This window comes from Panthera leo, chromosome B4, assembly GCF_018350215.1.
Source record: "Panthera leo isolate Ple1 chromosome B4, P.leo_Ple1_pat1.1, whole genome shotgun sequence".
In the NCBI taxonomy this organism is placed as follows: domain Eukaryota; kingdom Metazoa; phylum Chordata; class Mammalia; order Carnivora; family Felidae; genus Panthera; species Panthera leo.
In genome coordinates, this window is record NC_056685.1 from 133,909,694 (window position 1) to 133,935,263 (window position 25,570).

The 25,570-nt window shown below is 58.1% G+C and overlaps 1 protein-coding gene across 6 annotated transcripts in view; it reads left to right on the top strand.

Annotated features, from left to right (window-relative positions):
• ZC3H7B (zinc finger CCCH-type containing 7B) overlaps positions 1–23,072 on the top strand; it is a 62,007-nt gene extending 38,935 nt beyond the window's left edge. For all 6 annotated transcript variants that reach the window (XM_042947937.1, XM_042947935.1, XM_042947936.1 and 3 more), the window contains exons 8-23: positions 3,007–3,049; positions 3,592–3,785; positions 4,131–4,452; positions 5,442–5,500; positions 6,328–6,427; positions 7,873–8,034; positions 10,087–10,292; positions 11,365–11,465; positions 12,429–12,610; positions 14,785–14,870; positions 18,359–18,492; positions 18,680–18,785; positions 18,928–19,036; positions 19,308–19,441; positions 19,560–19,723; positions 20,112–23,072. In XM_042947937.1, coding sequence (XP_042803871.1) covers positions 3,007–3,049; positions 3,592–3,785; positions 4,131–4,452; positions 5,442–5,500; positions 6,328–6,427; positions 7,873–8,034; positions 10,087–10,292; positions 11,365–11,465; positions 12,429–12,610; positions 14,785–14,870; positions 18,359–18,492; positions 18,680–18,785; positions 18,928–19,036; positions 19,308–19,441; positions 19,560–19,723; positions 20,112–20,358 — 2,349 coding nt within the window. In that variant the 3' untranslated portion in view covers positions 20,359–23,072. The remainder of the gene's footprint in view (positions 1–3,006; positions 3,050–3,591; positions 3,786–4,130; positions 4,453–5,441; positions 5,501–6,327; positions 6,428–7,872; positions 8,035–10,086; positions 10,293–11,364; positions 11,466–12,428; positions 12,611–14,784; positions 14,871–18,358; positions 18,493–18,679; positions 18,786–18,927; positions 19,037–19,307; positions 19,442–19,559; positions 19,724–20,111) is intronic.
• Positions 23,073–25,570: the final 2,498 nt, after the last annotated feature.

Genomic DNA, 25,570 nt, shown 5'->3' on the forward strand with positions numbered 1-25,570 from the left:
GTTGGGCTAGCCTCCCCTTCTTGTCCCCCAGGGTGAACTCTGACAGCCAGGCCTCATGAGTCTCTCCCCAGCATGGAGACCCTCGGTGGTTATTAATTAAAGCATCTGTTTAGAAGTAAAAACCGGATACTCTTGCTTGGCGTTCAGGGCCCCCTGCAGTCTAGATCTGCCATCCCTCTCCTTCCTCACCTCCTCCTCACGCGCCAGATGGTGTGTGTGTGTGTGTGTGTGTGTGTGTGTGTGTCCTCGGCTCCTTGACAAGCTCATCTGAGAGCAGGACCATGGCTTCCTCTGTTCAGTGCCTCTGCCTGGCGCCACTTCGGAGTCAGGTCAGGGATGCCCGGCTCCACAAGGGCCCGTCCTCAGTGCCCACTGAGTCTGCAGCCAGGGGACCACAGAGGGTGCCACTCATGGCATTGGGCACCCCAGCCCCTGCCAAACCATCCCCGCAACCGTGCTGGGGCCCCCACCACATGCATAGGGGCCAGGGCTGGCCATGGGGGTCGGGGTCTGTGAGGAGCCCAAGCAGAGTGGACTCCACAGATCCTGCCTCTGTGGGCCACGTGGTGCTGCGCGTGTCCACATGCACACACGCACGTGCATACGCCCAGTCACATCCACACGCTTCTGTGTCCACATACCACGCACACACAGCCACATACTTCCATGCATACGTACACACACAGTGGCCTAAGGCTCCGCAGAGTAGTGAGGGGGGAGCGTTCCAGCCAGATCCCCTGACCCGGAAGCTTGACACACACACCGTGTGTGAGCCTGGCTGCGGGGATCCTGGCAGGGGTCCCCAGCACAGGAGTCCCAGTCATTCAGCCGGTCAGTCATTCCACGTGTGTGACCGGCAGTGGGGACTCACGAGCTGCAGCCACCGGGAGCTTCTTACGACCTGGAGGTGACACGGGCAGGCACGGGGTCCGTGCCAGCGCTCCCGTCGGCAGCGTGAGGGGCGAGACACAAGGGAGGCCGTGAGTTCTAGAACAGATTAGAACCCGAGGCAGCCTTGGTTGGGGAGGAGGGAGCCAAACTCAAAGACAGAGACACAGCTCGAGCACAGTCCTAGTGGCAGGAGAGAGAAACGCGTATCCCAGGCCACAAGACTAGTTCTGGTTCGGAAGAAGCCGGGCGCTACAGGTCTTGAGCGCACCCTTATCTGAGGTGGCCACTCCACCTCCCGGAGAGCTGCTAGGGCCTGCCATTTTGTGACAGCCACGGGCACAAGGCTCGCCGGGGCGGAGGCGCTCCATACTCGTTGCTACCTGAGTGTCCCTAGCAGGAAGGGGCAGGGAGAGATGATGGGCTGGAGCTGGGTGGCTGGCGGGGGCCCCGGCGAGCCGTGGACAGCACCGAGCAGGGAGACGCCCGGCCGTCCCTAGAGACGTTCCTCTGGCACCTCTGTCCCCACCTCACGGGTTTCATATGCTTCCCGTGGGAGTAGCAGCTGTGACCCAGCACGGCAGCTCTGGTTTGTGCAGCCAACGCCCGCCCCGCCCCGGACGTTGAACGGCACAACTTCTCCGTGCAGGGCCGGGCTCCAGGGCACAAGAAGGAGGTATTCTGTGCAGGTGCCCGGGCTGGGGTCAGACAGCCCCTCTCTGGCCCCGGAGTGGCCGCGTCCCTGGCCCAATGTCTCCTCTGTGTGGGGGGAGAACACCTCTCAGGGCACCTGGACCTAGGGCTGTGCTTGTCTGGCTGTAAAGTGCGGGCCTGGCCTGGCGTGAGGCAGGGTCCTGGGTAAGTCTTGTTGCTGTTGGTGCCACTGTAGATCCACGGGGCCACGTGGCTAGCAGTGAGGCTCTGGTCCCCCTGCTTCCCTCGGTGGGTGCACAGAGAACGTGGGGTCGCCCAGGGGCCCCGCTGGGGAAGGGGAGGATGTGCCAGGCTCGAGAAACGACTCGGGCCGCAGCCAGAGGGGGACGCCAGGCAGGGACGATGCGGCAGGCAAGTCTGTGGGGACAGAATGTGGAGGCTGGTGAGCGAAAACACCCAGGCCCCCCAGGCCAGCCTCCTGACAGACACAGAGAGCACTTCCTGTGTGTCAGGCACTGTTCTGAGTTCTATGCAAATGTCAAGTGATTTCAAACTTCTAACTGTCCTAGAAGGTGGGCGACTGTATTATCCTTACTCCACAGAAAAAGGAACAGGCCTAGAGAGGCTGAGGAACTTGGTAAGGCCACAGAGCAAGCTCAGGCCCAGCTTTCCCTCCAACAGCAGGTCCACCAGTGGCAGTGGAATCTCACCAGGGCTCATTCGGCCTGGGGCTGTAATTGGGGGAGTGACACTGGTGATTCGAGGGGTGGCACTTTTGCCATAGAGCTGCAAACTGTCCACGCAGGGCACAGGTGTAGGAGGGCTCAGTAAAATCCTAGCCACCCGGCCCGGGGTATGGACCCTATGCTGTGACGGGTAAGGAAACCGAGGCTCAGAGGTTATATCTCTCCCCGCCCGGGGCTCTCCTCCAGCAAAGGGCAGATGTGAGACTTGTGTGACTCCTGCCTCCTGACTCTTGCCTGTCCAGACCCGAGCTTAATTCCAGCAATAGGGCAACTGGGTGGCTCAGTCGGTTGAGCATCCAACTCTTGATCTCAGCTCAAGTCTCGATCTCAGGGCTGTGAGTTCAAGCCCCACGTTGGGTTCTGCACTGGGTGTGAAGCCTACTTAAAAAAAAAAAAAATACCAGGGCGCCTGGGTGGCTCAGTCGGTTAAGTGCCCAACTTCGGCTGAGGTCATGATCTCACAATTCTTGAGTTTGAGTCCCGTGTCGGGCTCTGTGCTGACGGCTCAGAGCCTAGAGCCTGCTGCGGATTCTGTGTCTCCCTCTCTCTCTGCCCCTCCCCCACTCGTGCTCGCTCTCTCTCTCTCTCTTTCTCTGTCTCAAAAATAAGTAAACTTAAAAACTACCAACAATGGTCACTGAGGTGGGGTACCGTGGAGGAGGTACCATGGCCTTCCCAGCCCATGTCTGCCTGACCCTCTGTGTCTTTCTTCCCACAGGGAACTTCCAATGGATTGGGGTCCATAGATGACATCGAAACAGGTAGTGTCCCTGATTTGAGGGGACAGGGTGGAGATGGGATCCCAGGGAAGGCTCAGATGCTCCCAGCCTGGGCCTGAGGGCTCCCTGCCCTGGGGTTTCCCCCTCAGGGAGAGGAGGGTGGGGGCTCTGCCACACAGTAAAGTAACACTGGTCTCATGTCCTCCACTCCAGGCCAGCCCCTCTCCCAACTGAGAGTCCCCTTCTCTTCCTCACTGGCTTCCAGGAAGAGTCACGTTTAAAAAGTGTCCCTTAGAGAGGGCATTGCTTAGCCCAGAGGGACAATATTCAGGCACTGGGCCAGGCCCATTGGAGAGATATTGTAGGACTGAAGGACCCTCTCCTGTTTTGTAGAGGCCTTCTTTCACTATGACTGAGCCTCCAGGCATGGGGTCAGGTGGGCGGGACAGGCAGGATTCCTGACAGGAGCTAGGGAAAGGAAGGAAGGTATTGCAGGAGAACCCTAGGGCCCTGGATCACCTCCCCATCCCACCCCCGACCAAGCAGGACCCCTGCAGCTACTGAACCCTCCCTCCCATCCACAGACTGCTACGTGGACCTGCGAGGCTCCCCGGCCCCCCTCCCCTCTACCCCCACAATGCCCCTGTTCCCTCACGTTCTGGACCTGCTGGCCCCCCTGGACAGCAGCAGCAGGGCCCTCCCTGGCACTGAGAGCCTGGACGACTTCTCCGACGGGGATGTCTTTGGTCCGGAGCTGGACACCCTCCTGGACTCACTGGTGAGCCATGCTGCCACCATTCTGTTCCCCTGATCCCCTCCCCCTCCCCAGGGCCCCAACACCTTCATCACCTGTCCCACAAGGGGTGGAGGGAGGGTCCCATTCCCATGTCACAGTTGGGGAAACTGAGGCCTGGGGAGGGAAAGGGACCTGCTTGGGGTACAAACCTGAAGCTCTAGAATACACAACCAGAGGGACCACAGAGATCCTTAGCTCCACTCGTGGGATGGCTCTGGGCTGAGGCACAGAGGAGTTGGCTTGCCTGGGGTCCACAGTGCCTGTCTCTGCCCAGGCCTGGGTGGTCGAGTTCTCCTCCAACCCCTCCCTCTGTTCCCCACCTCGCAGTCCCTGGTCCAGGGAGGCCTGCCTGGCAGCGGCGTGCCCAGCGAGTTGCCCCAGCTGATACCCGTGTTTCCCGGTGGGACCCCACTGCTGCCACCTGTAGTGGGTGGCTCCATTCCCGTCTCCAGCCCACTGCCCCCTGCCTCCTTTGGCCTCGTCATGGACCCCTCCAAGAAGCTGGCCGCCTCTGTGCTGGATGCCCTCGACCCCCCAGGCTCCGCACTGGACTCCCTCGACCTGCTGCCATACTCGGATACCCGGTTGGATGCCCTCGACAGCTTTGGGTCGACCCGTGGCTCCCTGGACAAGCCCAACTCCTTTGTGGGTGAGACCTGGGTGGGCACATTCATCCCCACCAACTTGACTGTTCAAGTGCCACCACATCGCCAATCTCTGGAGACTGGAGTCAGGATTATGGCTCTATTCGGCCAAAGCCCAGGCCCTCTCACCCCACTGTGGTCCAGAGCCACAATGGCCTCTGAGTTGCTGTGTCTCCTGCAGTGCTCAGCACAGTGTGGGGCTGAGGCCAGAGGGGTTGGGTGTCTTGTTCAAGATCAAACAGCAGAGCTGGGATAATCCAGGACTCCAGACTTGCAGTATGTTGCTCTCTGCCCAGACTTCTGGGGCAGGCTGGTAGGATCCCATGGGGATGTTCCTGAGGCTGGGGAAAGCAGTGCGAGCCTGCAAGCTCCTTCATCACCACTCTGAGCTGGGTGCCAGGGACCCAGAGAGGAAGCAGGTGCCAGGGACCCAGAGAGGAAGCAGACCTGTCTGGGCCCTTACTGGACCAGCTTTCTGACAGTTGGACCTAGCCCAGGGGATGAATCCCTCGGGGATCCATGAGGCTGCAGGAGCACAGATGTGCTTCACTCAACTCTGGGGTCAGAGGAGACTTCCTGGAGGAGGTAATGGCTGAGTGAGGTCTTGAAGGAGAAGGTCTTAAAAGATCAGTAGGATATAGGCCTGCCTGACGGACAGACTCTCTGACAAGCAGAGTAGTCAACCAGAGGGGAAGGGCCTTGAAGACCTGAGGCTGGTGTCAGAGGACCTTTGAGCCAAGCTGAGAGCTTGGGCTTTCTCCCAGGGGCAGTGGGGACCACAGCAGGTAAGCACAGGATAGACATGTGCAGGCTGGGACACTTCTCTGTTCCTGGGCAGTGGTCTTGAGAGTAGAGTCAGGGGATCAGCACAAATTAGGAGTGGATGTGTGGCCTGGGGGGTTCCTACAAGTTAGAAATGCATACAAAGAAGTCCCCAGAGGGCTTCTCACGCCCTTCAGAGCAGAATAGGTGACCCCTGTGTTTTCTTGCCCAGAGGAAACCAAGTCCCAGGACCATCGTCCCCCAAGTGGTACTCAGAAACCAGCCCCCTCGGTGAGTACTTGGCCCAGATCCGCGACCAGGCACTTTGGGCCCTCCCAGGGGCGGCAGGGAAGTGGTTGTGGGCTTGAAAGTAGGGGTGAGCCTTCTGCATGAGATGGGGTACTGCATCTCCCAAGGAGAGGCACCCTCAGAATGGATGGGCCAGAGATGGTCTCTTCCTAGCCCTTCTGGTCTGAGCCGCCTGCTGGCAGGGTGAGCTGAGGGCACGGCCCAACCCTTGTCCGACAGAAGAGGACGTTGAGGCTCAGAGGGGTTAAGTAACTTCTCCGGGGTTCGTAACACCCCTGTTCTCGGGACTCAGCCAGGTTCTGAGTTTAGGAGAGCACTTGAGCAGGTGTCAGGCAGCCTGCGCTCTGCACTCTGGCCTCAGCCTAGACACGAGCTGTGTGGCCCTGGGGAAGTAACCTAACCTCTCTGAGTCTTGCCTCCTCCCCCATCTGCTGATGTGTTGGGGGCTTGGGAGATAGAGGCTGGGAGTGGGGAGGGCATGTGCACAGGTCCCAGTCGGGCCATTCCTGTTTCTCTGCTTTCATGTTGGGCTTTTGCTCAAAGGAAGATTCTGGGCCAAGGTCACGGTCACCCGTGTACCCCCACTAGGGTATTCTGATCCCTATGTTATAGATTCTTGGATCATGTTACAAGGAATTCCTTGCCCGGGAGGGTAGGAGAAAGAGGAGGGTAGAACTGAGCTACAGTTCTGATCTTGGGTGGGTTGCGGGGGGCGGTCACGGAGTCCCCCAGCCTCTGGTGCCCAGGCTGGCCCTGGTGGCTCTGGCCATGGTCCAGTGCCCAAGATGGCCACCCTCCTCCCATCCCAGCCAGAGCCCTCCATGCCCAACACCGCCTTGCTCATCAAGAACCCCTTGGCTGCCACCCACGAGTTCAAGCAGGCCTGCCAACTCTGTTACCCTAAAACAGGTAATGTCACCCCTCTGTCCAGAGATATTGGGAACCTGGAGAGTATCACATCCCCAAATAACAACAGAACCCTCGTGTACCCGTCAGAAGCATGGGAAAACAGAATCCCCGCCGGGTATTTCAAGCAGGTGGGCGGGGGAGTTTGGATGGTATAGAACATGGGAGTTTGGGCTTTCGAAACTGCTAGAAGGGCTGGAGGAGCGGAAGCTGGGAGGCTCCACTGGCCTCTAGGCTGCTCTTCCACAGGCTGAGGACCAGAGTCGGGTTGTGCTGCTCCACACAGCGATCGGGGGGCCGCTGGACCTTCTGGCCTGAACCACAGCCGCCCACAGCCCGGAGGCTGGTTCCTGGCCATGGAGTGGAGGCCCACCGGCTGCTGCAGGGACACCTTGGCCCACACCTCACTCCACCTCCACCTCTTGGTCCGCTTCTCACGACTGCATCTCCTTGGCGAATGCAAACTTTGCCTGGAACCCAGGTGGCAAAGGAGTCTGGGAAATGTGGTTCCTAAATCCCCAGCTCCCAAATCCAAGGGAGGCTACAGAAGTTTGGAATAGATGCCCAATGCCTAGAGACCATTTTCAGCACACCTGGAATCTCAGAATTCTAGACTAAGACTCATTTGCCAGAAGCCCTGAAGTTTTCATGGGATACTCTCTTGGGATGCCAGGGTTAAAAATCTTAGCAGTCTAGAATTCTCTGTCTCAGGGGTATTAGGGTGAACAGGACCTTAGAGGTTGTCTAGTTGCTGTCGTCTATCCCCTACAAGACCTCCCCCTTCATCCCCCTGCCACGTACATGTCACCCATGAGAGTCATCTCACCGAAGTTCCCAGGGGCTTGCGGGGGTGGGGAACAGAGCGCCATCTTGTTGGATGGCTATGCCCACGCCGAAGTTCTTCCTCACAAGGACCTCGGACTGCCTCCCCAGTCCGCACGCCCGCTGCCCCTGCGCTGAGAAGCTGACAAACGCCCCATGAACTGCTATGCACCTGGTGCTGGCACAGCCAGGTCATTTGGGGTCCCCACAAGGGCTGATTCCTCACTGTCAGGGCAGAGGAGGCTCTGCGTCAGAAGACTTGGCAGGAGCAGGGCGGGGGAGGGTGAATCGGGGCAGTGCCACGCTGGGCAGGACCAGAAAGGGGCTGGCCTGCTCTCTGCCAGATACTGTCTTCACGATACCTTCTAGGGAAACACAAAATGTCTGGCTCACTGGAGGGTCAGGAAGGGGGCTGGGTGCCTTAGAAAGGGTGCTTTGGAGGGGGCCTCCCCTCAACCTGCCTGCGGGGAACGTGTGGCCAGGAAGAGTGTGGCAGGAACTGGCAGGAAGCCCAGGTGAAGGAGGTGTGTTTTTAGGCAGGAGTCCAGTTCCCATGGCTTGGGCCCGTCCACTGTCACCCTTCATTTCTACATCTGAAGTTCGTCTCTGTCCGCGTGTACCCACAGGCCCGAGGGCGGGTGACTATACCTACCGGGAGGGCCTCGAGCACAAGTGCAAGCGCGATCTCCTGCTTGGCCGGCTCCGCAGCTCCGAGGACCAGACCTGGAAGCGGATCCGGCCCCGGCCCACCAAGACCAGCTTTGTGGGCTCCTACTACCTGTGCAAAGGTGGGTGGGCTGCGGCAGGGGTGGGCGGCACAGCCGGGGCCTCGCTCCTCTCACGCCCACCTGGGCTCTGCCCCTCATCACGGGCAGACGGGTGGCCATTCCCCGAGGATGAATCCCACACCAGAGTGAGCATCTAGGTCCCCACCCCGACAGCTCCACAGACTGGTGGGAATATCGGGATGTTCCGTTCCAGCTGGAGCCCCTGCTGAGTGGGAGGGTCAAGCAGTTCACAGAGCGTGGTGGTTGTCCCTGCGGGGTCGCAAAGGCTGTTGGAGAGATGTGGAGAGAATCCACATAAAGCATCTAAGACTGGCACATAGTAAAGGGCTTGATGAATAATAGCTTTTATTTATTTGGTTATTTATTTTAAGTTTATTTATTTATTTGTGTGAGAGAGAGAGAGAGAGCACAAGCAGGGGAGGGGCAGAGAGAGAGGAAGATACAGAATACAAAGCAGGCTCCAGGCTCCGAGCTGTCAGCACAGAGCCCGATGCGGGGCTTGAACCCACGAACCGTGAGATGATGACCTGAGCTGAAGTCAGACTCTTAACCGACTGAGCCACCCAGGTGCCCCTCTTTATTTTTTATTTTTTTCAGTATCACTTTTAGGTTTTTATTTACATGCTAGTCAGTTAACATAGAGTGGATAATAGTAGCTTTTAAAGCTGCTTATGTTGTCATTTTCCTCACTTCTGGCTCATGTGGATTTGGCCAGTATTTGACGGACGTTTGTCACATACCTTATTCGGGGTCTTCTGTTTCCCGACCAAGCGTCTTGGCACAGTCTACGTGGCACTGCGTGAACAGTCATGACCTTGTAAAGCGCTTTATCATGCCACCCTTCTGTACGCACCATCACGCTCCTCACAACTCCACGTGAGGAAACTGAGACTTTGGGAGGCTCTGCCTTTGTCCCCCCACCCAGCTCATGGCAGTAGCCCCAGGCTTTCTGGACCAGCTCGCTGTCCTCCCAGCAGGATCTTGAGGACATGTCACTCCTGGGCTCAAAGGCCTCAGCTGTCCCCTGGCCAGTGTGGGTGAAGTCCAAATTCTGTGAGCCTTACAAGTCCCCCCCTCTGCCCTAAGCACCCCCAAATACACTGAATCCTGACTCCTTTGCACACTCCTTTGAACTTGGTCAAGCGGCACCCAGATCTTAGGAAGCCACTCCCTGCAGGGCTCCCCAAGGGGTGCAGGACTGGTTCCAGCACAGAGCAGCCAGTGGTGATCGTCTGTGCACCGGCTCACTTGTCCTCATGTGTCTGCAGCCTGGCAGCAGGATGGGGCAGCGCAGACTTAGAAAGAGCGTGAGCAGGGGAGAGGAAGGAAGAAAAGCAGTTCCTGCCCCCAGGAAATGGCAGGGCTCTGGGTTGTGATCCTGCTGCCCTCCCAGCTCCCTGGTCCCCAGGAGTTTTTCGGTTTTTTGTTTTTTTGTTTTAAAGTAGGCTCCACACCCAACGTGGGGCTTGGGCTCACAACCCCAAGATCAAGAGTCGCACGCTCTACCGCCTGAGCCCGCCAGGCCCTCCTGGTCCCCAGGGGTTTTATTTATTATTTCACTTAACCCTCACAACAGCCCAGTTCTCTGTTTATGGGACCAACAGCTGAGGAATCCCAGGGAATCCCAGCCCAATCTGCCTAGGCCCTTAACCAATGGTATTTTCCTGGTGAATAGTAAGAGAAACACCCCTCCTGTTTAGGTAGAGGCTTGTATTCCTCTCCAAAGCCCTTTATCCTACCTTTCATCCTGCCCGACCCACATAAGGCGGCTTTGTGAGGTGGTGGGGTAGGGTAACTGCATGCTTTGTAGATGGAAAAACAGGTCCTCCCCCCAAAACAGGTGCAGAGCAAAGAAGGGACCTGGCCTGAGAAGGGCTTCCCCCAGCTCTGCTGCCAGACCCCTCCCCAGTCCTGTGATGAGCAGGCCAACCGCCCCCCACCCCTGCCGTGGCGGAGATGAACCTGGGCCCGGCCTGCCGCAGTGGCGGTCCCAGGAGCTCTGCAGGCTGCCGTCCCGCCTGGCAGAACGTGTGTCCTGTTGCCTCTTTGCAGACATGATTAACAAGCAGGACTGTAAGTACGGGGATAACTGCACCTTCGCCTACCATCAGGAGGAGATCGACGTGTGGACAGAGGAGCGGAAGGGCACCCTCAACCGTGACCTGCTCTTTGACCCGCTGGGGGGCGTCAAGCGTGGCAGCCTCACCATCGCCAAGCTCCTTAAGGAGCACCAGGGCATCTTCACTTTCCTCTGTGAGGTATCTGCCCACTCGCCTGCCACTTCCACGGTCAATGGCGCACATGGGGCTGGGGGAGGGGCTCCCCAGTGCACTCCATTATAAAATGTCCGTCTTGGGACCGTGGCTTTGGGAGGCCTGACTTTAGAATCAGTAAGTCCTTGGACTGTCAGAAAGGCCCATTGGACCCTAGCATGCTAGAGCCCAGATCCTATCCAGTCCCTTCATTTGGGGGAGGCTGAAACTGAGCCCAGGAAGAGAGATAATCGTACCCCCTCTTTCCTTCTGACCATCAAAGGCCAGGCTCGGCTCCGGGGGCTTTCAGTACTCATCTTCCCCACACCTCCTTGTCTCACTGTGCTGACTCCAATGCCCATCACAGCTTCCTACCCACTCCCCTGCCTGTGTCCAGGCTGCCTCCTGTCCTGGGAGTACCCTTCCTGTGTTTCTGCATCTCAGACCCTCCGAGGCTCCACTCTGATCCCACCAGCGCCACCAAGTTGTTGTTAGTTCCTTCCCCGAGTTGCCCCAGATGACCCTGCTGGCCCCCTGCTTCCCCCCGCCCGATCAGAGCATGATGAGGGCAGTGACCGTGTCAGGCCCACGTCCGTGGAGTGAGAGCTCCGGATCCAGGCTGCTGGTCCAGCTCAGCCCAACCCCGACCCTTTGCATGGCCGGCCCTTCCCCCCGGCTCTTCGAGCAGGTGGACCAGCTGCTCCCTTCAGAGCAGTCAGCCTGGAATCACCGCTCCCAGCTGGCAGCTGCATGTGCTCTCAAAGCACTCGCCATTCTGTTATGTCCTTTCTGAGCTTCACAGTGAACCCATGGGACAGCGGGCATGGTTACCCCAGCTTACAGTTGAGGAAACTCGGGCTCAGAGAATTGGAGTTACACCCCCCCGCCCCAGGCATTTGGGGTGGGGGGACCAGAGAGAGCCACAGTCCAGGCTGTGAGCTAGAGCCAGAGAGATAGGGGCCACAGATCCTGGGGTTCCCTTTCTCACTCCCCTGACTCAGGGCAGGGCTTGCAGGGACCCAGTCTGTCCCTCCCCGGGTGCCCATGCCAGGTCCCAGCCCACCCTCTCCCCGGACAGATCTGCTTTGACAGTAAGCCCCGGATCATCAGCAAAGGCACCAAGGACTCCCCGTCTGTCTGCTCCAACCTGGCTGCCAAGCACAGCTTCCACAACAACAAGTGAGTGGGACTCACAGCCCGGGCCTGGGAGCAGGGGCACACAGAGGCTTGGGGTAGTTCAGGTGCCTGGGGAGCAGCTGAGGCCAGAGGGTTGACTTAGGGCATCGAGGCAAGGGTCAGAATCCAGCATCCACCTGGAAAGGACGAAACCCCATTTATTGAGATCTATATTCCAGGCATTCTCTCGGGTATTTGAATGGTCTCCTCTGTCTTGCGAGGGAGGAGACACAGTCTCTGTTGTACTGATGAGGCTTGGGAGTAGCTCACGCAACAGGCACGTGGGAGGCCACATCTCCGACTCCCATCTGGTGCCCTCCACTGTCGTGACATTGGCCTTGGACAGTGAGTGGTAGGGGCTGAGTCAGGTCTGGCACCCAACCTTCGCTCCCTCTGACTTCCCTTGGCTCTGCCCCAGCATGGATGATAAAGTCCAGGCCCTGGGGTCAGATAAACCTGGGTTCAGATCCCAGCCTGATCAATGCCTGTTTTATGCCCTGCGTGCAACCCTTGGTTTCCCTGTCTGTAAAGTTGCTAGGGTTGCTGTGAGCGTAATTAAAATTCCTGTCCCAGGGGAGATGCTCCATGATCGTTCCCCTGGCCGCAGGAGTGGCTCTGGAGCACTGAGCTGGGGAACCTGCCCCTTCCCCCATCCACGGGCCCTCCCTTCTCCCAGCCTCATAGCAGGTGGCATCTGTGCCCTCCTGCTGGCGGCTCCACCTTTGAGCTGACCCTGCCTGGAGGCCAGGGGAGAAGCGTACAGCCGAGCGTAGGATCCCCATGTCTTGCCTATCGTGGTGGTGTGTTCTAGAAGTGGTTGCTAGGGCAGGAACACCCAGGGGGAAGCCTCTCCCCGCAGGCTTGCCCGGCACCGGGGAGACTGGCCCTGTCCAGAATAGTGGCAGTGGGGGCAGGGGGCGTTGGGGCTGCAGACTGCATTGTGCCTTCCGCCCCCATGCCCGCCAGGTGCCTGGTGCACATCGTCCGCTCCACCTCCCTCAAGTACTCCAAGATCCGCCAGTTCCAGGAGCACTTCCAGTTCGACGTGTGCCGCCATGAGGTGCGCTACGGCTGCCTGCGGGAGGACAGCTGCCACTTCGCCCACAGCTTCATCGAGCTCAAAGTCTGGCTGCTGCAGCAGTACTCTGGTGAGCGGGCTGGGCAGGGGCGGGCAGAGGGCGGCGACAATTGGCTGAGGGTGGATGGGCCGGCCCGTGGCAGGCGGCAGAGGGGGACTCGAGTTCAGGAGGGGCAGTTAGCGGGGGAAGGGGTGCCTCTGCAGGAGCCAGCGCTCCCCAGACATCACAGAGGACACAAAGCCTTGCTCTCGGGGAGCTTCCAGGCTTGGAGGGTCCTGGGTTGATCCCTATCCAAGCCGTGCTGGGGGAAACACACACGGAAAAGGGAGAGGGGGCAGAGCCGGGCTGCCTGATTGGTCATCAGCAAGGTCACTTCCCCCTCACTGAGCCTCCGATTGCTCATCCGTGAACTGGTGATCCTAATCTCCACCTCAGAGCTGAGGAGATGAAAAGATATCACTCCCTCCCTCATTCATCTAATAGGATGACGAGCGCACCTGCTCTGTGTCAGGGACCGAGCAAGACTACTCGAGGTCCTTGCTCTCAGAGAACATCTGATATCTGTAAGCGGGGGCAAGGCAGGCAGTGCAACAAGTAGGTAATAAATCCCGTATTCCATCTGTTCGAGGATGCACATACCCCCCCATCCCCCACTGCATGTGGTAATCTAATTAGCATTTGGGGGGGTGTAACATAAAATAATGGCGCATCTAACAATTGATGTCTTCTTAGAGTTGATGAAATAGGGTTATGTAATTTCAGATGTGCTCAGTGCTGTGAGGAAAGTAAGGCAGAGCAATGGGATGGGGAGGGACTCAGGCTGGGGCATTTGGGATAAGAAGGTCGGGGAAAGCCTCTCTGAGGAGAGTGGCATTTGAGCAAGGAAGGGTAAGGGGAGCATGCCTGGCAGAGGGAATGGCAAAGCTGGAGGCCCTGAGGCCGGAGCAAGCTTGGTACAGAAAGGCTGGCTGTGACAGCCGAGTGGCTGAGCATATGGGGGGAGGAGGGCCTGAGAGGTAGGTAAGGACCCACGTGTGTACAAGTCTCTAGGCCGTACATAGATGTTCTAGATAGGATGTGCAGGGTCTGGAGGGTTTAAGTGGGTAGATAGCATCTGATCAGTATTTTTAAAAACTCGCTCTGGCTACTGGGTAGAGAATAGAGGGGTGAGGGTGGACAGAGGGGGCCCAGGGAAGGTGTGGCTCAGGCCAGGGTGACAGCAGCAGGGTGGAAGGAGTGATCAGATTCTGGGGATACGTTGACGGTGGAGCCAGTGGAGTTGTTGACGGACCGGATACGAAGCATGAGACAAAGGACGGCATCAAGCAACTGCAAGATTTTTGACCAGACTCACTGGAAGAACGGAGTGGCCAGAAGGGGAGGCTGTAGGGGGAGCAGGTTTGGGGGGTCACAGCAGGGCTCGGTGTGGGAAGTGGAGATGTTGAGCAGGCAGTTGGATGTGGAGGTCTGGAAGTTCACCACCGAGGTCTGGGCTGGAATATTTGGGACTCATCAGCCAGCAAGTGTGTGTCAGGGACAGTGCCTGATCCAGACTAAGCCCCAGTGACAAGCAGCCACCATGGAGCAGGAGGCCTAGGACAAGGTCGAAAGGAAATCAGTCTGAGAAAGAGACTGGAGGGGATGGGAGCAGGGTATGCTTCACGAAGAGGCTCCACGCTGTACCTCCGAGGGTGGGCTCGGCGTCAACAGTCAGAGTGGGAGGGTCTGGGCCACCAGGGGATGTCTGCCCTTTGCTGACCTGCAGGGGTCCCTCCATGAGCTAGGGAGCCAGGCTGGGCCTGGCACGGAGCCCTAAGAGCCACTGGGCTAGCGGCTGCCAAGCAGGAGTGAGGCCTGAGGCCCCACTGAGCGAGGTAGAGGTGCTACCTCAAGTCGAGGAAGTGTGCTGAGCAGCTGCCCCAAGAGACGGAGCAGCATGAGGGCAGGAGAGCCCCCACACCATGCCGCAGGGCCAGCCTCTCTCTTGCATTTTCCCACTCTTGGCTGCATTTTCTGCTCCTGCTCCCTGGGAGGGCTTCGAGCAGGTGTCCCATTCCCAATTGCACGTGAACCAACAGGCCCAGAGAGCGTGAGTGCTCTCCCCGTACCCCACGTCTTTCTGTGGCAGGGCCCATCTGGAGGGTGGGGGCCTGGGCCTGGGCCTGGGCGTGGCACCTGGAGATGCCCCGCCTTTCTCCTCACTGAGCTTCACGGACGCCTGCACGTGGTCCCGCCCTCCACAGGCATGACCCACGAAGACATTGTCCAGGAATCCAAGAAATACTGGCAGCAGACGGAGGCCCATGCAGGGAAGGCCAGCAGCAGCTTGGTAAGGCCCTGGGTCGGCGCTGGGCGGGGGGTGGCATCAGGCCCCTGAGGGCCACTCCCCATTCCTTCAATTGAACATAATTTCAGACTTACCAGAAATTTGTAAGAATAGTACAAAGAATTCATGTATACCCATTTCTCGATTCCCAGACATGAACCATTTGACCACATTCCACTCTCACTTTGTCCTGGTGTGTGTGTACATCCACACAGAGACACTTATCTGCAATTATAACCTACCTTTTTCTGAATCACTTGAGAATAAGTTGTAGCCATGATGCCTCATCATCCCAAAACTTCAGTGTGTATTTCCTAAAAATAAGGACACTGTCTTACATAATGACCGCAGTACAATTATCAGCATCACAGAACTAACATCGGTGTGATTATTCAGATTATGATGTCCTATTTATTCAGATTTTGTGAATTGTCCCCAAGTCCCAAGTGACACTGCATTTATTTGTTGTGCTGTCTGGTCTCTTTTAATCTAGAGCAGTCCCCCAGTCTTTCTTGTCTTGCATGACATTGATGGTTTGGCGGCTGTCTTATAAAAGGTCCAGCCGGGGGCACCCGGGTGGTTCGGTTGGTTAAGTGTCCGACTCGTGATTTCGGCTCAGGTCATGATCTCACAGTTCGTGAGATCAAGTCCCGTGTTGGGCTCTATGCAGACAGCTCGGAGTATACTTGAGATTCTCTCTCTCCCTCTCTCTCTGCCACTCTTTCTCTCTCTCTCTCTCTCAAAATAAATAAGCATTTGGGATTATCCGATGGTTCCTCAAACCCCAGAGGTGATGTTCTTCTCAGTTCACTCATCAGGAAGCACATCATTTCAATTTGTCCCATTACTGGTGATCGCTTGATTAAAGGTGCCTCTACTATATGGGTTTCTCTCCTGTGAAGTTACATTTTTCCCCCTTTGTAATTAATAAGTACATTCTGGGGAGATACCTTGAGACCAGGTAAATATCCTGGTATTCCTCAAACTTTTCACCTACTGATTATATCTTTTCCATCTCTTTTGATCCTCATCCTGCTCCTGAGGAAGTGAGCTGTGGCATTTGCAGATGGGGAAACTGAGTCTTAGAACATGCTAGAGACTCACCCAGGGGCACACTTAGTGGAGTAAATGCCTGGTTCTCTGACATCTTATCCTGAGCTCACTCTGCCCTCCCATAATTGTGCACCATTCCTGCCACCCCTGAGGATTCCTAACCCATAAAATGGGGTCATAATCCTGCCTCCAATCTCCCAGGGTAGGTGTGAGGGTACAGAAGCTGACCAAGCTATAGCTTGCTGGGTCCCTGCTCTGCACCAGGCCCTGTGCCATCCCGATCCTCATATGCTTCCCTAAGAGGTAGGGATCGTTATAGCCATAGATGACAGTGGGGACAGAAGGGGTGATCTCAGGCCCAAGAGATAGCGTGAGCTGAGGCCCCTGTGCCATCCAAGAGGACCCCCTCCCCAGGCCAGCTACTAGTCAGCTTGGGAGAAGGCCGGGCCCCTAGCCCCTCCTGAGGCCAGCATGGGTGTGGCAGTGAGCCAGGGAGCAGGGCAGGCTGGTTGACGGGGCTGCCTGGCCCCCTTGGGACTTCCCTCCTCTCTCTCCCTAGTCCTTCTTTCTGTTCCTTTTTCTTTCTTTCTCTCTCATCTTCTTGGCTGTTTCCCTCCTCCGCCCCTTCCTGTGCAATCCTCTTTTCCCCTCCCTCTCCCCCTCCCTGCCGTGTGGTTTATTTTTTGCTCCTGGCCAGGATCCCGGCTGGAAAACAGTGAGGGGCTTAGGTTGGATCTGCAGTGTTATCTTCTAAGAGAACTCGGAGTCCTCACCACCTCTACCCCTTCTTCCTACTCGGGGCTGCTGCAAGGGTCCCCAGAGATGGGGGCAGGCCCGGCTGCCCAAAGGTGCCATGACTGACTTCAACCCACTCTTGCTGCCAAGGCCCACCCCGGATACCACCCTTGGGCCTGGCTCAGGAACAGGGCTTCTGTGCCAGTCCTGGCCGTGACCAGGGCATGAGGGGTCTTGGCTGCCATCAGAGGGCAGGGCCAGTAGCACCGTGAGGCCGAGAATGAGATGCCAGGGTGGGAACTGCTGAGGCCCAGTGCCCACGGTGCCATAGCGGCGCCATCCCACAAAGAAGCATGAGCACCGCCTCTTGCCAGGTCCCTGTCCTCAAGCCACTTACCTGTGGGGGGATTAGTAACCTCTCTGAGCCTCTGCTTCTATCTAGTCAAGTGGGAACAAACCCACCTACCCCCCAGGGCTGCAGCAAGGAGCTGGTGAGGCTGTGCGGTTGTGGAAAGGGAAGGCCAGTGAAGTGGCGTGGCTGTTCATTAGAGCAGTCCCCACTTACCCCACCTGTGAAATGAGTTCCCTCAGGCTTCTGGAAGAATCCAGTGGAACACCTAGAAATCAGTAGTGACATGGAGAACCTACTGTCCGCTCTGGCACCGGCCATGCCCCAGCTACAAACATGCCTCTACCTTGTTACCAAGGTGACGTGTGGGTTGTCCTGGGGCCGAGCCAGGCTGCGAGTGTTCCAGCACCAGGCCAGGGTTCAGTTCACACACACGGACAGAGCCCCTTCCTGCTCAAAGACAGGCCCTGAGCTAGGTAGTGCCAGGGACACAGAGTACTCCCATGGGAAGGGACATGTGCCCTCTAGCCTAGAGGAGTGAAGGCTGCCCGGAGGGGTAACCCTACATCTAAGGCTCCAGGGAGGACAGGGAGGCTCAAGGTGACAGGAGAGCTCATAGGTTAGCCAGTATAGCTGGGTGAGGGGGTTCAAAGTGGCAGAAGACAAGGCTGGGTGGCCACTTCCCCCACCTCTCCCCCTACCCCCACCCCAGACGTGCAGAAGACCAGGCCCTCCTGTCTGCAAAGGAAGGGCTAGGAGCAGAGGATGGGGAGTGAACAGGGTGGGGCCGGAGGGAATCCAAGGCTGCCCAGAAGTCTGTTCCACGGCCGGCTCCTGTGCAAGTGGCTTCCCACCTGGGCCCTGCTGTCCACAGGCCCGGCCCTTGTAACTAGATAAGTTGATCAACATGAGGTAGTTCAGGTTCTGTGGGAGCCCCTAGGATGGGCAGCTGCCACTTAGCAGAGCCCCGGGGAAGGTGTGGTGGTTGAGCTGAGGTTTGAAAGTTTCCAGAATAAGCCTGAAGCAAAAAGGAAGGGCATTCCAGGCAGAGGGAACAGCATGTGCAAAAGCATGCCACGCTCAGGGAAATGCCAGCAGCTGCAAAGAGCAGACCCACGGGGACTAGCTGGATAAGGCAGAGAGTATTCAGTCAGGAATCTGGAGCCCTGTCCCAGGCCTGGCTCCCACACTGAGAGGCCATGAGCCCTGGGGTGGGGAGGTAACTTCCCTCTGGCAGCGGACTGGCTCATTCTAAGGCTCTAGGTGGCTCTAACGTGGTTGGAGGCCACCTGCGTGACAGACCCCAGGCCTCAGCCCTGGTGCCTGTGGATTCACCAGCCCCTTTCCCCAACAGGGTGCCCCTCGGACACACGGGCCCAGCACCTTCGACCTGCAGATGAAGTTTGTGTGTGGCCAGTGCTGGAGGAATGGGCAAGTGGTGGAGCCTGACAAAGACCTCAAGTACTGCAGTGCCAAGGCCCGGCACTGGTGAGCCAGGCGCCACTCGGGGGCCGGGGTGGGGGGTGGGGAGCCCACCCAAGCGCCGTGAGTCGGGAGTCGGGAGTTAGGAGGCCGGGGCTCTCTGTGGAGTTCACACAGCCCGAGGCTCTGCCCTGAGCTCTCCCAACCATCTCCCCCCCCCCACCCCCCCCCACCACCCTGCTCTGCCCTACAGCTGGACCAAGGAGCGGCGGGTCCTTCTGGTGATGTCAAAGGCCAAGAGGAAATGGGTGTCGGTGAGGCCGCTGCCATCCATTCGCAACTTCCCACAGCAATACGATGTGAGCACCAGGAGTGGGGTGCAGGGTGGTGGTGGGAACTCAGACGTGGGGGCTGAGGGGCCTTCCGAGGGCTTGCCTGCCGGCTGGGGCTGTAACACAATCCAAGGGAGCTCAGCAGGCTCTCCCCGCGCCCACCCGGCAGCTCTGCATCCACGCGCAGAACGGCCGCAAGTGCCAGTACGTGGGGAACTGCTCCTTCGCACACAGCCCGGAGGAGAGGGACATGTGGACATTCATGAAGGAGAACAAGAGTGAGTGGGAAGACTGGGCAGGGTGGGGGCCTGGCCCAGTGTCCCCTCACTGCCAGACACCCCGAGTCATCAGTCGGCCCAAGAGCACCTGCTGTCTCTCCCTTTGCCGCCACCCAGGCCCTCCTCCTGCCCCCCGCCCCCCGCCCCCGACCGTGCCCGCCCAACCGCAAGGCCTGGGATGCCCCCAGCTCCCAAGTCCAGGGGGTGTCGTGGGGCAGAACGGATGAAGAATCCCCTCTCACCAAGCACTCTGGCCTCCATTGCCCACCAGTCCTGGACATGCAACAGACCTATGACATGTGGCTAAAGAAACACAACCCAGGGAAACCAGGGGAAGGGACCCCAATCAGTTCTCGGGAAGGGGAGAAGCAGATCCAGATGCCCACAGACTACGCCGACATCATGGTAACCCCCTCACGCGTGCGCGGGCCCGGGTCTGAGCCGGGCCTGGGAGGGCGTGGGGTGGGAGAGCGGTCCAGGCGGAGGTGCGAGGAACGGGCACCCACGGCGGTTGTGCCCCCAGATGGGCTACCACTGCTGGCTCTGCGGCAAAAACAGCAACAGCAAGAAGCAGTGGCAGCAGCACATCCAGTCTGAGAAGCACAAGGAGAAGGTCTTCACGTCCGACAGCGACGCCAGTGGCTGGGCCTACCGCTTCCCCATGGGCGAGTTCCGGCTCTGCGACAGGTGCTCCGGGGAGGGCGGGACCCGTGGGGCGGGCATGGCGGGCCTGGAGGAGCCTGGCAGGCTGCAGGGTGGGCCTGAGATGAGCCTGGGGTCTGGAGACAGCGTGCAGAGGGTGGTGTCCTGAAACAGCTGCTCCTGGATGTGAGGAGCAGGGGGAGCAGGAGCGGGGTGGGGAGGGACGGGGTGGGCTCAGAACTGCCAGACCCCTGCCTGCAGCCCTGAGGCAGATCCTCGAGGAGGCTAGGACGTGCCAGCTTTCACCAGGACCGAGGCTGCCCAGGGGAAGGCTTGTCTTGCGAGGGGAGGTTGAGCCGCCGGCCCGAGGTCCACAGCCCGTGGTGGACAGGGCTCGGGCTTGGGCAGTGAGCCTCCTGCTGCCTGCCCGCAGGCTCCAGAAGGGCAAGGCCTGCCCAGATGGGGACAAGTGCCGCTGCGCTCACGGGCAGGAGGAGCTCACCGAGTGGCTGGACCGGCGTGAGGTGCTGAAGCAGAAGCTGGCCAAGGCCCGCAAGGATATGCTTCTGTGCCCGCGGGACGACGACTTTGGCAAATACAACTTCCTGCTGCAAGAGGATGGGAACACCGCCGGTGCCGCCCCAGAAGCCCCTGCTGCTGCCGCTGTCACTGGGGAATAGGGCCATTTGTGGGCCTCGGGTGAAGTCCTAGGGTCAGGGGGCGGGGGTGGGGACAGAGGTCCTGATAGGAGGGCCAGGGCAGGCCAGGGCTGGGGGCGGGGGGCCGCCCTCGTCAGGCAGCCCCCGGCCCCCTGGGGCCCCGTCCGTCCTCCGTCCTCTCTGCCCCCACCACCTGTGTGCATACCCAGGTGCGTGTGCTGTAGCCCTAAGCGGTCCCAGGGTCCTCGTCCTGCTGGAACACCCTGGGCAGACACCCCCAGCCCCCGCTCTCCTGGTTGGGGAGGGAGGGGCCTGGCTGACCCCTCCAGCTTCAGCCTACAGCTTTAACTTCTGTCTGCTCCTAAAGGGGGCCCAAAGCTCAGGGCTGGGGAGCCTGGGGTCCCCACTTGAATCTGCAGCAGGAGGGTCCTTTTCCCTGCCCCACCCTCACCTCATCCCCACCTCCCTGGGGGCAGATCAGTACACAACAGAGGGCTGGCGGCCCCAATTAGCTTTAAAATGCAGCCCCAGGGTGGAGCTGGGAACACAATACTGGTCGCTTGCCCTCTGGGGCCTCAGTTTCCCCTTTGGTTGGAAGAGTGGGAGGGGCTGGGCTAGATGATCTCTAGAGCCTCTCCAGTCCGGCCACCAGCCCAGCCCTCCTCCCTTGTGAGGCGCCAAATGTAGACTTTAGGTCCTAAGAGTCCTCAGAGATGACTCAGCTCAAGCCCCCCCTATTGCAGATAGGAAGACTGAGGCCTGGAAGGGAGGGGTGATCTGCTCAGGGTCTCCCGCCCACGGCACAAGGTAAAGCCAGAGGCAAACTAGTCAAAAGGCTCAGGGCCAGTTGTCTGCTGGAGCCTCCAGGCTCTTGGCAGGGATATGACAGTCTCTGAATCAGTGTGCCACGGGGGGCTCCAGGCAGTGGAACTTGTTGGCTGAAGAAGGGAGGCTCAGGGGATTGGTCATGGCAGCACCCTGTAGGGGGACAGTCCCCTCCTGAGGATGGTCGTAGCGAGTGTAGCAGCAAGTTGCTTCCCACGCCAACTCAGGGCGGTGGTAACAGGCAGGGCACCCATGGGCTCGGCTCCTGCATGATGCACTGGGAAGAAGGGGAAGGGTGGGGGTCAGGGAACGTGGAGAGAAGGGAGATGAATGCCATGGGCCACTCTAGGATCGCTGAGCACCATGGGTCACTTTAGGATGGGACACAGCTCCTCTTTCTTGAGGACCCAACATGGCCCTCATCCCTTTCTCCCCGGACCCAGACATACAGTCACGCCTGTCTGTCTCAGCCCTCCCTGATTCCCGGCCCTGCCAGCTGCCTGGGACCTCAGCTGACCCCCAGCCCCTACCTCCAGCCACCAAGCCCTTTCCCATGCCTCTCGTCTGACCTGTCTGCGTGCACCCCCTCCTCTCCATCCCACCCACCGTGGGCAGACCCGGCCTCCCCTGGTTCCTGAGACATTCCAGAACGCCCCACACTGTTGGCACAAGAAGTGGGGCCCCCCGGAAGGAACCGGGGACCACAGCTGGAGTCAGGGGTGGGGGGTGAGACAAAGAGAATGGAATCCCCCTCATTTCTCCTCAGGCAAGGATCGATAGTGAGCAATGATGTGATTATGGGCACCCCAGACGCAGAGAACCTTGTTCCTCCTGCTGTCACTGCCCAGCCTTTCCCAGTAATCGTGGCATGCATCCTTTCTTCTCCCTGCCCTCTTCCCCCAGCAGGCCAGCAGAGTCGTGCTGGTGGCGTGGCTGGAGGGGAGGAGAGACCACACCCGAGGTGGGGGCCGTGGCTGTGAATGTCGATGACACTTGTTTTCCCTGATCCGTGGTGTTGCAGTCTGTCGTCACCAGCCTCGTTTTTAGTGTGTATATATGTCGCCCCCGTGATGCATATATACACAGGTATTAAATATATCGCTCTATATAATATTATATATGTGTGTGGTATCCAAGGAATCACTTCTAATGAGGGCTAAAGATAAAGAATTTGGCCAGAAAATGCAGCCATCCTGGTGTGTAATTAAGAGGGATTTTTCAGATTCGGGGACTTGGAGCCATGGGTTGGAGGTGATTTCTCAGCAAGGGCAGGAGTGGCCTTGCCTGGGCCCGGTTTCCAGACCACTCCAGCCTTGCCGGGAGAGAGCAGTGGTGCTCCAGGAAAGAAAATGATTGGTGTTTGTCTCCTGCCCAGAAGAATAGGATTAGTGTCCAGATTTTTCTTCTTCAACATGTTACCCATCCAGGGGCCCCTGGGATCTGGGGCTCCCTGGCCTGGCCAAAGCTGGATCCCCCACAGGGTTGGGAAGAGGGCCAGAGGTGGGGGGCCTGGGGACAGGAGTACACTTTGAAGGATGAGGGAGATTATTTCAGTCATGACCCTGACTGGGAGGCTTGGAGAGTTGAATCAGGGGCCCGTGCCTACTGCCAGCAGGCAGGGACAATACTTTAAGCATAGTGATCGCGGGGCAGGCGCCCCCAATGTGAGTATCCCTTTGGAGTAGGGCGAAGGAGGGACGCTGCATTTCTCAGCTGGGCAGTAATCAATTTAATGGTCCTTTTAAAATGTCTGTGTATTAAAAATTTAAGAATACCACACTTTAATATTAAATATTCATAAGGTCTAGTATCTTGATAATAATGTAGATGTTTTAATAACAATTTTTGTCCTTCTTAAAATAAAATGAAAGAAACTTGATTCTTTTAGCCTTTGTTCTAGAAAATAAACGTGTGCACTTTGACCTCTGTCCCCGACCTCTGTCACTCCTGTTCCTCCCTGCCTGGAGCTTGTGCCCAGGGGCCTGGGCTGCTCTGTCCACATGGGGCAGAGCTGCCTGGTGCTGGGCATGCCTAAAGGCAGAAATTCCGAGGGGTGAGGGGCAGAAGGTCTGTGTCCCTGTGTAAACAGGGCCACCCAGCTGACCCCAGCTCAGGCAGCGCCTCGGCTGGCAAGGACGAGCTGTGCTGTGTACAAGAGGCCCCAGCAGCCACCCTTCACTGGCTCTCCTGCAGCCTGCCTGCTCACAGCCTTCCGCATGGGGGTCCCGAGGTACCCACACCTCCCTGCCTTTATCAAGGACACTGTCCTGAATTCCAGAGGGTCGGCTCTGTGCCCTTTCTGGGTGTGGTTTTTCCAGAATAGCGAGGAGGCGCGCCATGCTTTGGAATATGATTCTGACTGCTGCCTGGACTCCTCGAGACCCAGATTTCTCATCTTTAAAAGGAGAGAGTATATTAGATTGGGAATTTTCAATTCGGGGAAGTCCACATCTGCTGGGATGGGAGGTACTTTCTCAAATCTCTTGGGTTGTGTGTGTTGCAAGGGATGGAGGGGGACCCTGATGGGAGGGGCCGCATATGTTCAAGAGCAAGCTCTCACCAGATAGCTGTCAACCGCAGTGTGGAGTGACACCAGGAACAGGGGGCCAAAGGTGCAGAGGGGCTCAGGGGCTTGATAAATGACCGGATGAGCAAGAGAAACCAGCAGCTTGATTGAGCACCTGTGCACCAGACCCTGGATGCAGCACGTCTGTTCCCCACGACAACGCTGCACATCTGGTGTCCACATCTTAGAGACATTCAGCAAAGGTTCCAAGGACCCTCAGGAGACAGTAAAACAAGAAACACTGGGAACTGGGTGATTGGCAAAGGTCCCTTCAGCGCTGACGGTCTGGGGTTCTCAGCACCCCTGGTAGCGCCGTGAAAAACCAAAGTGGCGTGGCAAAGTACAGGCCCCCAAAGGAAACCTCCAGACCCATCCTCAAGCTGGAGAGATCATGAACCTGCATCCAGACCTCCCATGAGTTCAGAAAATCAAAGACCGTAAGATAAGCAGGACTTCAATGTGCCTGGTGGACTAAACTCTTAAATTCTCTACATTCCCCTAAATTCTCTTCTGGGCCTCCTTCAGCTCAAGTTGGTAAACATTCACTGAGCACCCACTCTCAGATCCTGGGAGCAAGGTTGCTGAAGAAATGTGGCTTCCCTTGAACCCAAGTCCGCCAGGGGATACAGACCTACATGGGAGAGGGCAGGATGGTTTGACAGGCACTGCGGTGGGAGGCATTGCAGGTGCCAGATCCAGGGAGGGCTTCCTGGAGGAGGTGAAACTGGGATAGAGGCTTCAAAAGATGGCTGTCCCGTTGTTGTCAATGCGCACTCACTGTCCCGCATCTTTCTTTTTCTCTCAATTGTATTTCACGCGTGTCTCCAAGCCCTGATGTAACTTAGGTATTATGATCAGTGGCCGACACTTTATTCATCAAGGGACCGGAGCTGACTTGAGCAGCCCCCAGTTATTGAACGAACACACGTCTGTTTCTGGTCTTCCTTCCTGTGAGTAAGGGTCACAGTGAGCACCACCACCATCACCACCACCACCACCACGGAGCCCCAGCAGGCTTCTCCCTGCCTCTGAGGAAGCTGCTTCTGAGGGAGGCCCTGGGCAGGTGGGGTGGCTGTCAGGGACCTGCAGATGGTGAAGGGGCTCTGCACCTCTCTAGAGAAAGCCCTTGAGGGCTTTGCCAGAAACTGCATCCACATATACCCCCTCCCGGGGGGCCATCTCTAGTAGGCATCAGACCTCTGAGCCAGGAAACCCAAGAAATGCAGACAATCCCAACACGCCTGCCACGCGGCCCCTTCCAAGTGTCTCCGGGTTTCTATGCGGCCTCCCCTTTCCCCATCTCTACCCTCTCCAGCCTCTTGACCCAGCAACCTGCTGCTGTGGCCTCTGTGAGAGCACAGGTGACACCGCCAACTGGGCCCCCCGGAGTAGGGGTGCCACCTGGACTGACTTACAGTGGCATGAAAATTCCCTAAGGGCGGGGACCTGCCCGGCCGGGTTTCTTACTTAACTTTGAATCTCTCACAAAGTCTTGGCTGGTGCCAGGTATGCAGCAAGTAGTCACGTATGGTCTTAGATGCCTAGCACATCTGTACATTGGAAGGGTTCCGCAGAGAGTTCATAGGGACAAATGTCCGAGGACGGAATGTCACTTATCGGGTGGGTATTTTTGCGACACAGGGCGTTTCCTGTTGCCTCTGGAATCATGCTCCGTGGGCACCTACCCACCGCACCTTTGTGGTAAGCCAGTCTAGCACACGAGAGAGTTCTTGGGCCAGGGAGCGGTTCAGTCCGCTCCAGCCTGCAAATCCCAGGTCAACCTGAGGCAACCTGAATGCGAGGCCCACCTCACCCTCGCTGCCCAGGGTCTCGGAAGCACAG